General features: G+C 37.5%; 1 protein-coding gene across 1 annotated transcript in view; it reads left to right on the forward strand.

Moving 5' to 3' along the window:
* The window catches only part of shtn1 (shootin 1), a 41,725-nt gene that overhangs the window by 3,867 nt on the left and 21,407 nt on the right, over positions 1 to 16,451 (forward strand). The window contains exons 4-7 of the mRNA XM_065244911.2: positions 4,026 to 4,120; positions 13,847 to 14,003; positions 15,337 to 15,434; positions 15,543 to 15,624. Coding sequence (XP_065100983.2) covers positions 4,026 to 4,120; positions 13,847 to 14,003; positions 15,337 to 15,434; positions 15,543 to 15,624 — 432 coding nt within the window. The remainder of the gene's footprint in view (positions 1 to 4,025; positions 4,121 to 13,846; positions 14,004 to 15,336; positions 15,435 to 15,542; positions 15,625 to 16,451) is intronic.

Below are 16,451 nucleotides of genomic sequence, written 5' to 3' on the forward strand. Positions count from 1 at the left end.
AACAGTGGAAGAAGAAAGAGATTTGAAGATGTAACGTTGATGGGGAGGCCAAAACTTACAATTAAAGCTGCCAAGCGTGACATTTGAAATCCCCCCCTTTCCCTACTGCTCCACAACCGCCTCACACTTAGCCCAGTTTATGGGTAGCAGCTATTACAATTAACCTGTCACTTAGTGCTAGTAGTACCAGCGACAGAGAGTCGAAAGATGGCGTGGATTGGGTAGTAAGTACTGTTTAATGAGTGACATGGAAGGGCTTATGACAGGAACTTGGATATCGCAGACACCGGCGTTCATCAAGTTTTAATTAGGTGTCATTGGGAGGCTGCGGCTGGCCGCGATGCCGCTAATTCCTGTTTTTGCCTCTCAACCACAATGTGTAATTAGTTAAGAGGCTGCGAGCTGGTCGGCGGCCAGTCGCTCGTGATTACGGACACAAATAAGGTAAGAGCTCCAGGCATTGAGAGTGTATGCCTGTATCGCCCTCCTCCGCTTTTAAAGATTGCATCTCATCAGTCCAGCCTCGCTCTGAATGCCAGAAGCCTGTGCGTGTTGCCGGTCATCAAATAGACGTGTATTTTTTGTTATTTACATTCTGTTTTGTGAGTAATTTTGATGTTTTGAAAGTCATTACAAAAGGAGAATATCTTTAGAATCAGACTCTTTGGGGGTTCTTGCAAATTAACTCAAACAGTAAGCTTGTTGGGACAGGTCTTATGGGGCATACACCCCAAACGCGAATTCAACGATTTGCACGAGTAGATAACATACAAAGTCTATGCGAAGACACGAATAGACGCTAACTCGCGAGGGGAGATGAGAAAGACGGCAATTGGCCAACGCGATTGCTGCAAAAACATGTGCTATGCACCTCAAAAGTGTCTTTGCGCAAGTTGAAAATATTCAATCAAGCTGAAAATTAGCATGACACAAGGTTAAATCCCGCAAAAAATCTAGAGTCAGGAAAGCAATGCTTCGCATTTGGTGGTATGGAGTAGGGTTGCCGCGGTGACAGAATTTTCCCACCGGTTAATCGGCGCGTCACAAACCCGGTGATCCCGGTTTCACCGGGTGGGAGGGGCTTATAAATGCGCATGCAGAGGTGCACATTTTACTTTCACTTTTGAATTACGCAACTGTTTAGATGCAGTGCTTGCGTACGCTGCTTTAAATCAAGTATGAATTTGCGTGCAATGCGAGTGCAACAGCTGGTTTAATTAAGTGCTTGAGTCAATGTGCGCAGGTAATTCTCACAGAACCCGCCAGTCCCAAGCAGAGCAACCGGCTACTTCTCCATAAAGCGGTGCTTGAATGATTGGTTTATTATTTTTCTTGATGAAAAACACAACAACAAAACGATCTCGCTTATATTTAACATCATATATGTATATTATAACAAAAACGAGTAAGCACGCGTCTTCTGTCATCGTCTGGTCGGTCAGCTCATCTCGCACACTGACAGAAATCAATGAAACCTGACACCGGCTGCTCTGTGACTTGACACGCGTTCAGCTCCGCTGAATTCAGGCAGCAGACACATTCAGTTGTTAGTGTGTATTAGGGTTGTTGCGGTGACAGAATTTTCCCACCGGTTAATCAGCGCGTGACAAACCCGGTTTTACCGGTTTCACCGGGTGGGAGGGGCTTATAAATGCACAGAAGTTCGCATTTTACTTTCACTTTTGAATTAGATGCAACTGTTGTTTAAATCCAGCGCTTGCGTACGCTGCGTTAAATTGCGTATGAATTTGCGTGCAAATGCGAGTGCAACAGCTGGTTTAAGTGCTTGAGTCAATGTGCGCAGGTACTTCTGACAGAAACCCGCCAGTCCCAAGCAGAGCAACCGGCTATTCCTCCATAAAGCGCTGCTTGAATGATGGGTTTATTATTATTCTTAATGAAAAACACAACAACAAAACGATCTCGCCTATATTAAACATCATATATGTATCTTATAACAAAAACGAGTAAGCACGCGGCTTCTGCCATCGTCTGCTCAGCGCAGTCTGACAGGAATAAAGGAAATCTGACACCCGCAGCCGCTGCTCTGTGATGACGCGAGCCTCGCAAACTCTGACTGAAATAAATGAAATCTGACACCTGCTGCTCTGTGACGTGATGCGCGTTCAGCTTCGCTGAATTCAGGGAGCAGACACATTCAGTTGTAAGTGTTTGCTCTCTCTAACGAAACTAAATTATTTAATTACAAGAAAATATCAAAACGACAGTGAAAGACGGTGTCGCGGTGGGCAAGTGATCTAACCGGTGAGAGGCTGAAGCACCGGTAATCACCGTTTCACCGACTATCGCAACAAGCCTAGTGTGTATGCTCTCTAATGAAATTAAATGATTTAATTACACGAAAATATCAAAACGACGGTGAAAGACGGTGTCGCGGTGGGCAAGTGATCTAATCGATGCTTTACCTGATGGGAGGGGTTCTGGTGGCCAATCACAGCGTTTGCGGTTCCGTGTAGAACTGACGCGCTGTAAAAAAATTTGCGAGGTGTTAATCAGGCTACGCAAAGGCTACGGATAACCTACGCCGTAGCTATGGGGTAGATAGGGTGACCAGACGTCCCGAAAAATTCGGGACAGTCCCGAAATCTACGCTGCTGTCCAAAATCCCGAATTCTGCTCTAATTGTCCCGAATTTCAGTCAATCTCATCTGGTCATCCTAGGCGTAGAGCTTACGCACAACTATAAATCGGGCTAAAAGGGCTCGTTATAGTTGTGCGTAGGTCCTACGTCTCTGTCCGCGTCGACGTGCAAACACAAGCGCAGACCGCTGGTAGGCAGTATCCACGTGTGTAACCATAGTAGCAATGCGACCGTCAATGAAGAAGCAGCTTGGCAAGTTATCCCACAAAGAAGAAGAGACAGCCACTTGTTGTGTATGATTTGAGAAGACCAGCAATGGTGGAAGTAAATAAACAGCGACTTTTGTTGCAGTTTGAGTTAAATCACTCCTCAATTTGGCCCATCTTTGTTTTCAACGTCGCAAATGGAAATACCAATGGCGCAGTTTTTTTACCTAAGGGTAGGGGTTCTGGTGGACCAATCACAGCGTTTTTGGTTCCGCGTAGAACTGACGCGCTGTTAACATTTTTTGTGAGGTGCATGTCAGGCTACGCACAGGCTACGGATAACCTACGCTGTAGCTATGGCGTAGAGCTTACGCACAACTATAAATCAGGCTTAAGGGATCAGTATGAAGGGTTACAAGGTCTGCATAACAGATTGATTTCATAAACATGATCATGTCTTAAGATAGACAGCAGATGAACAAAATCTTATCACCTTCATCCCACGAACCAAAAACAACCCACGCAATTTCAGCAAATACAATTTAAAAGTAGCCTATATCTGCTGGAAAACTATGGACTTGGCAACAATGGGCAGCATTGACCAGACAGACAGAGAATAATACACACAAACAGTTTGAACTTTGTCTGAACATGAGAGATCCAGAGAGAGGCAAACACCTTGACAAATAAAACTGGCATTTTAGCTTTATGAAATGTTTATTCAGACTGAGGTCCAAAACATCTGAGAGCATTATTCAAAATCATCTTATTGTTAATGCTGTTTATTGTTATTCCTCATTTTGTCCACTTTAATCTATTAAAATGAGGTTATGAAATGCAAAAAAATTGCTCTTTAAAGCAGTTTTAGATGAAGTACCAGATGTCACACTATTAAGACATGTCATATCAACTACCCAAACACCTTAGTAAGTGTTATGACCACCTCATATAACTACAGCTGTTTCATGTTCCCAGTCATTTAGTTCAAATGGAGCCCATTGAGCGTGGGAGCCAATAAATAGCTGTTGTAAGGTTCAGTTCTCTGGATAGAGTAATTGTATGATGTTGTGACCTTGTCTGTCAACATCATGATAGGTTTTAATGTGCTGACTACAGAACTCCAGTGTGTGGATGACCTGTTGTGTGGTTTTCTGTTGTGACAACTGTGGTGTGTTTGCTTGCATCAAACATCAAATTATGCTATGTTTTTTCTTCAGTGTCTCACAAAGTGATCGAGGAGGTGAACAACATTCAGGAGAGCCTCGAGATTGAGAAGACCTGCAGAGAGAGCGTAGAAGCTTTGGCCTCCAAGGTAAGTAAACCACAACTAGGTTAGGATTATCTGTTCTGTCCTTTCATTGCTTTATTCAGTTTTATTCAGCTTTATTTGATTCTCTTCTATTAATTTAATTATTTTGGATCAGTTTAAGTTGATTATCATCTGTTGTATTTTACTTGATTCTGTTGGGTTCTGTTTCACTTGATTCTTTTGATTTGGCTTAGTTTAGTTTCAGTTGATTCTCTTCTGTTTTGCCGTGTTTTATTTGATTCACATTTTTTCAGTTCTGTTCTGTTTCATTTAATTCTCTGTTACCTCTTTTCCACCGGGGCTGACTCCAGTGCTGAAACTCAATTTTGAACTGTGCTCCCACACAAAAATGCCCTGGTGGCTGGCGCCGTGCACTTATCTTGGTTCAGAATCAGCCCTAAAATCTTGCTGGTCTCGAACCAGGGAACCTGTGACATCAGTGGGTGGAGCTTCCACTACAGACTACAGTTTGGAAGGTGCCATTTTAAAAGCGTCAGAGTTTATACAAATAACTACTCATATAACAGAGTATTAGATGCATTATTGCTCATTTTATGTCACAAACACCTGAACATGGCTGCAGAACTTCAACAATAAAAATTAACTATTTGAAAATACAGATTAATATCAATGAAGCACGGCCATCCGATTAGTTTTAATCAATACGTCATCTTTGATTGTGAAATATCACAACCACAGGTTGTAATAAGCTGCTAGCCACTAGAGGGAGTTTTTCCCTAACACGTAACTTTAAGTCGTAATAGACCTTTTGCGAGTAGACGTCACAATTACGTCACTGCGCAAAGTGGTGGCAGAAAACAGTGGAAATTAATTATGCACGAGTAAAACGGGCAAGATAACCTACTAGAAAAAGCCATTTAAACTTTTAATTTATATAAAAAAATAAATGTAACGTGAAAAAAGGCTATAAGAAACATTAAAATAAAGGGAAACATAGGGAAAACAGATTTCGACAGAACACAAGATCCATAACAATCACAGTTTAATGCTAAAACTTCACACCACTACTGCAGAGCTGTCACTTTCTGCCACCAGTTTGGGCTCCGCCCACAAAATACGTCATCTCTGTTTGCAATCATGCAAAAGCTCCATAATATCCCCATTTAAATATATATACATTTTTTTTATTTTCTATTATATCTTATTACCTTATATCTTAACCTATGTGTTCTTCCTTTTGTTCTAAGATGATTATGTTTACATACTTAATAAATATATAAATATAACACACACACACACATGATGTAAAGTTTTATTATTGTTATTATTATATAACAGGCCTATGCATGCATATTCATTTGTATGTAAACATACAAGTTTTATTATAGGTTTACATACATGTAGGCTATACATATAAGGAAGAAATAATATAAAACAGGAAAATGATGCAATATTTAATATGTGGTATTATATAGTATACCCATACATGATAGTATTGCTTTTAAATGTACTTCAGCGATTCATACTTTAAAAATAATTGATATACCAATAAAGAACAATGCATGTGCATTACATACATGCACACATCTCAGTAGCCAAGCCATTTAAACTTTTAATTTATATACAAATTTATATAAAAAATAAATGTAATGTGATGAAAACACTATAAGAAACATAACACTAAAGGGAAACATAGGGGAAACAGACTTCAACAGGACCGGATCCATAAAAATCACAGATTAACGCTAAAACACTTCATACTTCAAAAAACGTCATCTCTATTTGCAAACACGCAAATGGTCTATAAGCTGCTTGCACAAATTAATAAGAGGCTGTTATTTTTTGAGGACATTTAAAAAAAAGGCAAAGAACAGAACAGAATATATAGGACATAAACAGATTTTTTAAACAGATCCGTATTAATTACTTTGTGTTTTTGGGCAAATGTATTATGTTTTGAATGAAATAGCAAAGAATTTCACAACAAAGTACCTGTGCCCTTATAACTACATAAAACAATGCAAAGTAATGTAGCACACAGCAGTATAATAATATAACCCTCCACGATTCTGTAAGCTGGTGACGTAATGCATTCAGCTCTTGTTTTGGTCAAATGTTAGCCGGTGCTAATGTCTTGCTCAGCTTCGGTGCTGATACGGAGCCAGCCCCGATGAAAAGAGTACGTGTCATCACATTTGGTTCTTTCATTTGATTATATTCTGTTTTCTTATAATTTCCTCAGTTTTTTATGTTTCAGTCAGTTCTGCTCAACTATTCTCAGAAAGAATACCTATATGTATGTTTTTGCTAATGGTTTCATGGAAAATGGGTCAACATTCATCATCCTTCCATTTATTTCCTCCTCCATGCTGAACAAAGTAGGCCTACACACAGTTGTTTCCACATGGACATTCATTCTATGAGGTTCATGCGATAGTCAATCTTAAGACTCGTATATGGCTGCGTTGCCATGTTTACCACCTGCCCACCTTACTGGACCCGTTCATTGCAGAAGTATTCAATTTCTAAAGCTTAGTTTAGTTGGACTCGGATCTGGCTTTCAGTCTTAGTCGGGTCTGAGTGAAGTGGCATGTTCTCTGAGCTCTCAGCAGGTAAATGGATCTTTAAAAGCCAAGGTGTGAAGCAGATTGGTGGCAGCGATTACCGACTCATTGCTGCCTCTCTGATGGATGAATCAACTTTCTTCTGGTATCTGTGGGTGATGAGCGCTGATCACCACACACAGAGATAGAAATAAGAGAACAGTAGTGTAGAAAAGAATCAAAGACGCAGATAAATGAGATAAAAGAAGAGGGTGAGAACATTGTCTTTACATCCCAAAAGGAAGCTGTGCTTTAGAAGCAGGTGTCGTGTGATGTGGATTTTGTAGTTTGTTAAAAGAAGAAATTTCATTTTGGAAATAAAAACCTCTTTTTATTGACATTTGCCCATCTATTTGCTCTGGTGGTACACTGTAGAGATTATTTTTGTCACTGTCCAATGGAAATTGCCTCCTAGATTTCTAATACAGTTCTGCTGTATTCTCTAAAGGTATACGTTTTTGTCCTTGAAGTATACATGTGAAGCCATCACAGATGCTACTGTTGAAGAAAACCGCAAGGAGTTTCATTTGTACAGAGGAAATGGACTTACAGCTGGGCCGTTGTCTGCCTTAGTATTATATGTTGGATAAAAGCTCGATTTAACCAAACAGTGGTTTCCTGACATCCTAAAATGCATAGCCCAGCTTGTGCGGTGTTTGCTGGTGGTCACAGTGCAATGAAGTGCACCGGCGCAGATGCCCTTTGTCCTGGTCGCTCTGAGCGCACCCCCACATCGAGCCCCTCGTGCCTACTGAACTGTGTACTAACAGCAGGAGGGTCCAGTAGGGTTTAGTCTCCACAGGTTTGCTCCTCTTCCATCTGTCTCACATTAAGTTATCTTCAGGCCACACAACTGGCTAAAGATGACGTTTTTGTCACTGGTTGCTTTAGGATATTTATTGTAGGGCAGGACACTGTGTTCTTATATGTATTGTACATAGGTATTGTACAAAAAAACTCTTTTGATATGAGTGTAATGCTTATGTGAGAAAGGCCATAGAATGAAACGAGAGACAAGAAAATAGCTCGGCTACATTGCAAATCAGTTGCCAGGGACATCTGTCAATTCTACAGTTTAGTAGCCATAATACAAAAATATTGCTACATAAAAACAGTAAATATGAAGCAATACATTTATTTTGACTAATTTCGGTAAAAAATGTGTGTTCTATACCAAGAAATTGACAAGATGAAAACCCCTGTTTTCTGTTACAAACTTACACATAGCATCTTTAGGTTATAATAAAATTAAAATTCATAATTTGATTTTCAAAGATTTATTATAAAAACTGATTCTTTTTTCCACAAAATGCAATAAATTTATGACAAGTTTTTTTTTTCAAAATGCTATAAATCTTTTGAATCAATATATAATTGTGCATTCATTTTGCCACACTCTAAAAACCGTTGGGTTATTTGTTTTACCCAACAGGTGGGTTAAACATATTGGGTTGTTGTGTTGGGTTATTCCTAGCTTGTATTGGGTTATTTCTATAACAACCCAGACCGATGGGTTAAAATCGGGCTCACGTCACGCATTTTGAATTTCAATGGTCGACAGGTGCCACTGCTGAGTGCGGACAGACACGAGAGGTACGTTTTAAAATATATATCTCTGTGTAATGTTTTATTTGCTACAAAGTGTCTTTAAGCTCTTACACACAGTAAACTATCAGCCACGATTTCTACAAATACTTGTACAAAAACGCTGTTGTCTAGTTTTTGTCCGTTACACGTGTTCCATTGATTAGCTGTTACCGATGCCAACACGCGTTTTTAAACCATCATAAAGGTGGAAAAACATCGCAATTTATTTTAATACTAAACAGCACCAACAGCATGATCCCTTACGAAAATGAATCATGTCTTTTTTTAGTATTATAACGTTAGTTTCATGGCGTATTGATTGCCATATTGCTTTAACCGTGTTTTCTGTAACAGACAATGCTTTTTTGTTTAAAGTGTAGTAAAAACCGTTTTTAACTTTTGTAAGAGAATGCGACCGGCTGTTTTTGGCTCCAAATATTTTTTTAGCCGGTCTGTGTTATAGAAACAGAGCTGTAATATAAATGTGCTTCTGAATGGAAATGTCTTAAGAAGCTATTATATTGTCGTCTTACTGTCGCCTGATAAAGCGCTGTTTAATCCTGCACGTCTTTTACTGTTTACTGTAACCCCGGTAACGGTTGAACTTGCTCTTCAGCGACATCTACTGTCAAAGTAGAGTATTTATTCAGCTTGCCAGATGTGTTTGCTTTGAGATTTAATTCATTATTCTTTTCATTAAATGTAGACATTCTTGGAGATGTTGCATTAAAAACCTTACAAAATGGCCAGCAAGATGGTTCAGCCTTCCTACAGTACCAAGAAGCAAAGCAAGCATTTATAAATTTTCAACCTGTAAGTATCATTTATGACACTTGTTTTTTTATCCTGTTTATGTGTGCATATTTACATTGTGAAAATTCTGTCTTTAGGTCAGAAAACAAACATAATTCAGTATTTGGAGGAGGAGGACGAAGACCCCATGTCCTGTTATGGGATGAATTCGACTAATCACAAGCCTTTGTTATCGTGGGGAGGCATGGCCCAGGAGCAAGACCAGCAGTTGACATGTGCTTTAATATTTTTTACATTTTAGACAGAGTATCCCAAGCCTTTCACTACTGTTAAGTAGTTTCTGTAACACAATACATTTTGTACCAGGTGATGTTTCCGTAACACACTGTCACCTGTTTAAAGGGACAGTTCCCCCAAAAAATGAAAATTATGTCATAATTTTCTTCCTCTCCTGTCGTTACAAACATACATTTTTTTTATTCTGATGACCATAAAGGAAGATTTTTTGAGTAATGTTTGAAACCAAACAGATCATGAGCCCCATTGACTGTCATAGTAGGAAAAAAGAATACTATGAAAATGAATGGGGCTCATGATCGGTTTGATTTCAAACATTCTTTGAAATATACCTTTGTGGTTATCAAAGTAAAGACTTATATACAGGTTTATAAGAACATGAGAGGATGAAAATGATGACAAAATGTGTGAACTATGCTTTTAAGCAGTTTTTAGTTGGATAAGATGGAGTAGATTTGTTCTGTTCTTATGTTTTTGTTTATTTATGTATGTATATATGTATGTATGTGTGTATGTATTTATGCTTCTATACATGTATGTATTTATACATTTAAATGCAGGTGCAAATGACTAAATGAAAATAAAGCATTATAAATGTATTTGTAAGTTTTGTATTATTTATTTATAAAGCAAATAATAGTAATAAATAATAATAATAATAATAATAATAATAATAATGAGGTTAAAACAGCATTGCAAAAATAACCCAACAAATTGGTTATTTCATAACCCAACTAATTGGGTTAAACTTTCTACCCAATGCATTGGGTTAAAATAACCCAACAATGGGTCGGTGCTATAGTAACCCACCATTGGGTTATTTATTGGGTTATTTTTAACCCAACTGTTTTTAGTGAGCATGTTATATTCATTTAGTTGACTAGTTGTATACACTGATTAAAAAAATTAACATTAATTAAGTAATTAATCAAAACACTTACTTTGTCATATTAAGAACACTTTCATTGCTGCTGTCATCCTTGGGACGTCATTGCTGAATTTTTTTTGACAGCGATCAGCTGTAAAATGTTTTGGTCCTGCTCGATTATCGTTGACTTCAAGTAAAATAATGGAAAGATTTTCATATAATCCCCTGGAGTCAAAGTGTTAGCATGACAGAAGCTTGTTGGTGTCGTGTGAGAACAACAGCCGGCATTTTTCCTTTGCCCGAGTGCCCGAGTGGCTTATGTTTCTTCCCTGCCACAGAAAACCACCACAGGTTTATCAATCCCAATAAAAGTATTATTTTGTTTTTGTTTGTTTGTTGATTACGAAGTACAAAGTAGATGAGGAAAACTAGGATTCCGTTTGTATTCAACGTGCCACCATTATTGTTTACAATGCGTGGAACGGTACGCTGTGATTTGTTGAGCAGATTTATTGCATTCTGCAGAGAAGGAGGACTGGCGTTTATCGCGTTTTGGCGTAAAATTAAAAATGTACTTTTTAATACTGACCAGATACAATACTGATTTTGGTGGTAACTAATGTTTTTTTTATGCCGTTTATCGCGTTTTGGAACCAAACTCTTTATATAGTACTATAGTAGTTACTACACTTCTAGTAATTACTACACAGTTAATGTAAACTAGAGTATTTTTATTAGTGAATTGATAAACTGTATTATAGTATACTTTAATTTTCATATAACACTATAGTAAATATGAATGTCACTTCAGTTTACTATAGTAAATGCTAAAGTATAGTACAGTATTGTTCATTTGGGTTTAACCAACACTATGTCATGGCAAATCATACGTATTTTACCAGATGGCTAATTCATATTTATACATATGACAACATTCTTACATTTTTGTATGATTGGCCTTTGCCCATGTGACGTTGGGTTTAGGGGTGGGGTTTCATATGGTACTTTATGATAATCGAACGTTTATGCACGATTAAAATTAGCCAATTCATAAAATATGTACAAATTCTGGTGAGTTCAGGCTGACCAATCAAAATCAATAGTCAGGTGCTATCATCTTATAAAGTTGATATCTTCTGGCCTTTGTCCTGATTTAGACTAACAGGATTGAACTATTAATGCAACACTATACATTATCTTTGTATGTTCTTTCTGTGTTTCCTGTCGTAGAAAAACAGACAGTTAGCTTTTTCTAATTTCCCTCAATTCACCAACATTTCCTCATCTTTGTGTTTATGTCCCATTTTTATAGTGTAGTATTGAATAAAAGTGATAAGGCATGTGAAAAATCAAGCTGAAGTCAACCCATTTGTTACAAGTGTGCAACCTTGAATGACTTTTAACTTTTTCTCAAAGCATATTTGATTTGCATTTTAACCCACATGTTGGGTGATACAAAGCACCTTCACATTAAAAAGGTGAAGGCTACGTTGTGAAAATTATAGCATTGGCTCATCCCAAATTTACATTTAAATTAGTCCAAAAATGTTGGTAGGTATGATTGGAAAATGAGGAACGAAATTGTCTCGAATAGTCTCTGCTTTTCAGCTGTTTGATATATTGTCTATATCGGCTGTAATTTCACCTGCCAAAAGATCCCAAGGCTGGCAGCGCAAAAAAAGCGAAACGAAAATCATAATCAATTTCTTAAACTCCGGAACGTTTTAAATTAAAAAGCAGTAATGGATGAGGGTTTGCGGGTGGTGGCAGTCAAATCAAAGTGCAATCCAAACACATGACATTTTGTTTTTGATGTGTGATCAGAGGAGATGAGGGGCTCGGCCACATCGTGACGCCAGTCTGATTTGTGCCACTGTGTAATTTCGCAGTGGCGCTCTCATCAAAGCTAGATGATTATCGCAGAGCGAACGCGTGTGTATGTGCGTGTGTCCGTGCGTTTATCCCTGTATTATATGTTGTTGATTGCGTTTTTAAAAGATGCATTCAGAGGGAAGGACAGCGTTGGGAAATGGATTCACGTGCTGTGCGTCCTCACTTGGATGTCATTAATAAAGGGCTTGTTAAAGAGCGGACATTTCATCCCTGCCTCGCTCTTTTCTCTCCCTGACCAGAATGTCATCCAGGACTAATTTGCATGCTTCCACCCCCATTGGCTCTCTGAGTTTCCATTAAGTGTCCTCCCTAATTAAAGTGTGAATGACCAGACTTAAATTACTTTAATTAGATGTTCCAAAAGGTAACATTTCTCCGATGCAGGTATGTACATGTGGAAAAGTAGGGAGTCTATGGCCATCCCTGATAGCGTGCTGTAATTATTTAGGAAAACAGGAGGGTCCGGTGCTGCTCCTGCATATGTGTAATGAAATGTCTATTATTTTGCCCTTGATTATTGCTCTTTTCGAGAGTGTTCATGCTGTGTGTTTCGATGCGTGTGATTGAGGGGAATTGCATAGGCGCACGCTGGGGTTCCAGTGGGTTGGTCCGTCTACATGCTGCTGGTGTACTGATTTGATTTTCTCATATCTTTTCACTCCGAAGCAAACACAGAAAATCACCTGCTTGGGTTTTATATCATTTCATCGTAGTATTACAGGTGCCATTTTTATCGTTGATTATTCCTATAAATGTGATGACATTGCCCTCCATGGATGTACTTGCATTGGTTGTGTACACTGTTTTTACATTGGGTCTTTCTTTTGTTTTTCGGTAACAAGGTTGTATTTGTTAACAACTAGTTAATTGAACTATCAATGAACAATACTTCTACATCATTTATTAATCTTAGTTCATATTAATTTCAACATTTACAAATACATTTTTAAAATCAAACATAAAAATTGTTACCATTAGTTAATGGACCATGAACTAACATGAATAACCGTATTAAAGGGAACATTTCACAAGACTTTTTTTAAGATTTAAAATACATTTTTGGTGTCCCCAGAGTACATATGTGAAGTTTTAACTCAAAATACCATATAGATAATTTATTATAACATGTTATAATTGCCACTTTTTAGGTGTTAGCAAAAATGTGTTGCTTTTTGGTGTGTCCTTTTAAATGCAAATGAGCTGATTAAATGCAAACCCTGATCGCCATTGATGGTGGATTGTTAAAAATTGAAACTTATTATTATAATAAGATTCCCTAATGACATCACAAGGGGTCCCAAATTTCAATAGCCTCTTTTTTTCACATGCTTGCAGAGAATGGTTTACCAAAACTAAGTTACCGGGTTGATCTTTTTGACATTTTCTAGGTTGATAGAAGCACTGGAGACCCAATTATAGCACTCAAACATGGAAAAAGTCATGATTTTCATTATATGTCCCCTTTAACTAACATAAACAAGAAAAACTATATTGTTTATGTTTGTTTATGCTCTGCAGTATAAATTTAATATTTGCAGAATTGGTCATGCCTGAATTTTAAAGATTCATCTACCCACATCATTTGGAGTAAATTGGTAAAAATTGTCTTACTTTACAGAAAACTTTTTTTATATATTAATTTGATGATGCAGTTTTGGACCCGCAGGCAGGTCTATAGAGTTTAAGGGGTTTTAATGCATGTACTAATGTTTACTAATACAACTTTATTTTAAAGTGTTACCTGTTATCTCTAATGCTTTCCCACAGTTGAACAAACAGAACCGGTCTCTGAAGAGGAAGAGTATGATATATTTAGCCCATCTTAATGCGGATGTCGTTGCTGAGATCAGTATTGATGATGAGGAAGATGACGATTCACAGGAGGATGTCTGTAACTCCTCTCACTGTCAGCTTGTCATCACAGGTGTGTCATTGCATTTTCCCACAATGCATTGCTAAATTAACTGAGGGTGTTTTTGAAGTGGCTGTGTTTGCAAGTGGCTGGACTGGGCCAGACTTAACAGCATTGGCTCAACCAGTGATGTAGGTAGGGATGCACAATATTATCGGCACGTCAATATTATAGTAGCCTACCTGTTGTTGTCTTTACTCACCCTCATTATGTTCTTAACCCATAGGAGTTTCTTTATTCTTTTGATAGTATTTTGATAAATGATGGTAAGCACACAGTTGACAATACCCATTGACTTTCAGAATGGAAAAAGAAACGTATACAGGTTTAGAACAACATGAGCGTGAGGAATTGATGATGGGTGAACTATCCCTTTATTGGTGGCAATGAAACAACAAAAGACAATAAAACAATCACTACTGATGGCCGAAGAGTTTTGTTGCCTACCTGTAATAAAAAATTCAATATATTTATTTCATACAGAGACTGCCATCTAAAAGCAAGTAACTGTTTTTGCTGGCTTATATGGGCTATCGACTAAAAGAAGTTATTTTAATTATCAGATATCGGAAAATTTAAAGAGCACCTATTTTTTTTTTTCTTTGGTGTGTAGATGTGTATTAATATATGTTAATGATATGCAAAAGGTACAAACCCCAAAGTAAACGAAGAAGCGAGTTATCGTCTCCAACGTAAATCTCTTTTCTTTGACTACAACAAACACATGAATTGTAGGCAAGAGTTTACTTCCTGGAATAAGTGATGTAGACAAGACCGACATTATCATAATTTCTCCCGCTTCGGACTCACAGCCTGTAAATTAACTCCTGTCAGTATTGCATTGTGCGTGAATCTTTCAAACATGGTAAGGAGCGTCACATTTCCGGCTGACTTCAAAGGTATTCAGGCCAACATCACAACATACAGATTAGCTGGCCAATCAGGGACACAGAGCTTTTCAAATCTGTGCGTTTCAAGAAGAAAGTAAAATATGGAGCTACAAAAATGTACGCAATTTGGAAAATAATGGGTTTTTAACCATAAACCACGCAAACACATTGTGTTATACCAAATACACAAATTACAGTTTTTTTAGCAAATAAATGGGTGCTCTTTAATATTGTGCATCACTACAATAATGTGAATGAGGGGTATCTGAAAGTTTTTATTGTGTTTGGTGACGCTAATGCAGCAAAACAATTAGTATCACTTTGCCTGTAAACATATATGATATAATGAGGACATGATGTTAATGCTGATAGACATATGTGCAGTTATTTTGATTGTATTTACTCATTCAGTTTGTTTTTAATTGATTTCTGATTTCTTTATGTGATTGTGGCAGAGCTAAGGGATAAACTAGAGGTGATCTTGGCAGAAAAGAAGCAGATAGCTTTTGATCTGGAGACAACAAGAGAACAGCTCGGTCAAACCAGACAGGAAGTATGTGAGAATGATGTTAAATCTCACACATGCTCTTTAAAAAACGCATCTTTTATTATCTAAATATTTGTCTTTTTTCTCTCTCACTCTCCTCTTCCTTCTCTTAAGCTCCTGAAAGAGAAACATGATAATACTGTTTTGATAGCTGAAACAATTCAACAAAAGAAACTCTTGGGAAAATACAACAGAGGTCAGTCGTGCTCCGGCTTTCTACTGTATCATCTTACATGAACTTTTCTCTCTTTACTTTTTTCTCATTCACACATTCATAGACATTAACCTCTGTACTGTGAAACAGTGCACACACTCTGTAGGTCAATGTAATAATGACACCAGCGGCTTAGTATGGGCTTTTACACACAATGAACAGAAGCAATGCTAGATTCTGGTACAAAGCTATGTGATTTCTCAAACCTTCTGCTTGCTAATTGCATATAATTACAAAAATAGCACAACATCAGAATAAATGATTTTCATGCATGTTTTGGAGCCTTTTGAAAACAGCATCCTTGTTAATGTACTTAATTTTTGTCTTTGTGTAAAAATACTTGTACCATAGACATTTTAACATGATCTTTTTTAAATTATTTTGTACATTTTTGGAACCAGCCAGGGGTCTTCAGTCAAAAAACAGACTTAATAGATCAGGGACAGATTATGACTTTGATGTGCCCCGGGCACGACCGTCTCAAAGGCCCTCCACCACATATTTTTGACAACGGTGTTGCACCTGTAACATCATGCAGGATTTACAATTGCGTTTAAATTTCATAACAAATTGTTTCAGTTGCTTAAGAGTTATGAAACAGCATTAAATCATGACATATTAGGGTATAGTTTCACAGAATCTCGTCTGACAGCAATAACAGTGTGTCTTAACTCTTTCCCCGCCAGCATTTTTCATGATTTTCACAAAAGTTTATTGCCTCCAAGAAAATACTCTTCTTTAAATATGTAAACATACATACAATATATTAAATGAAAGAATAGACCCTCTGCTTTAAAAAAAAAAACTTT

This window comes from Paramisgurnus dabryanus, chromosome 17, assembly GCF_030506205.2.
Source record: "Paramisgurnus dabryanus chromosome 17, PD_genome_1.1, whole genome shotgun sequence".
NCBI lineage: Eukaryota > Metazoa > Chordata > Actinopteri > Cypriniformes > Cobitidae > Paramisgurnus > Paramisgurnus dabryanus.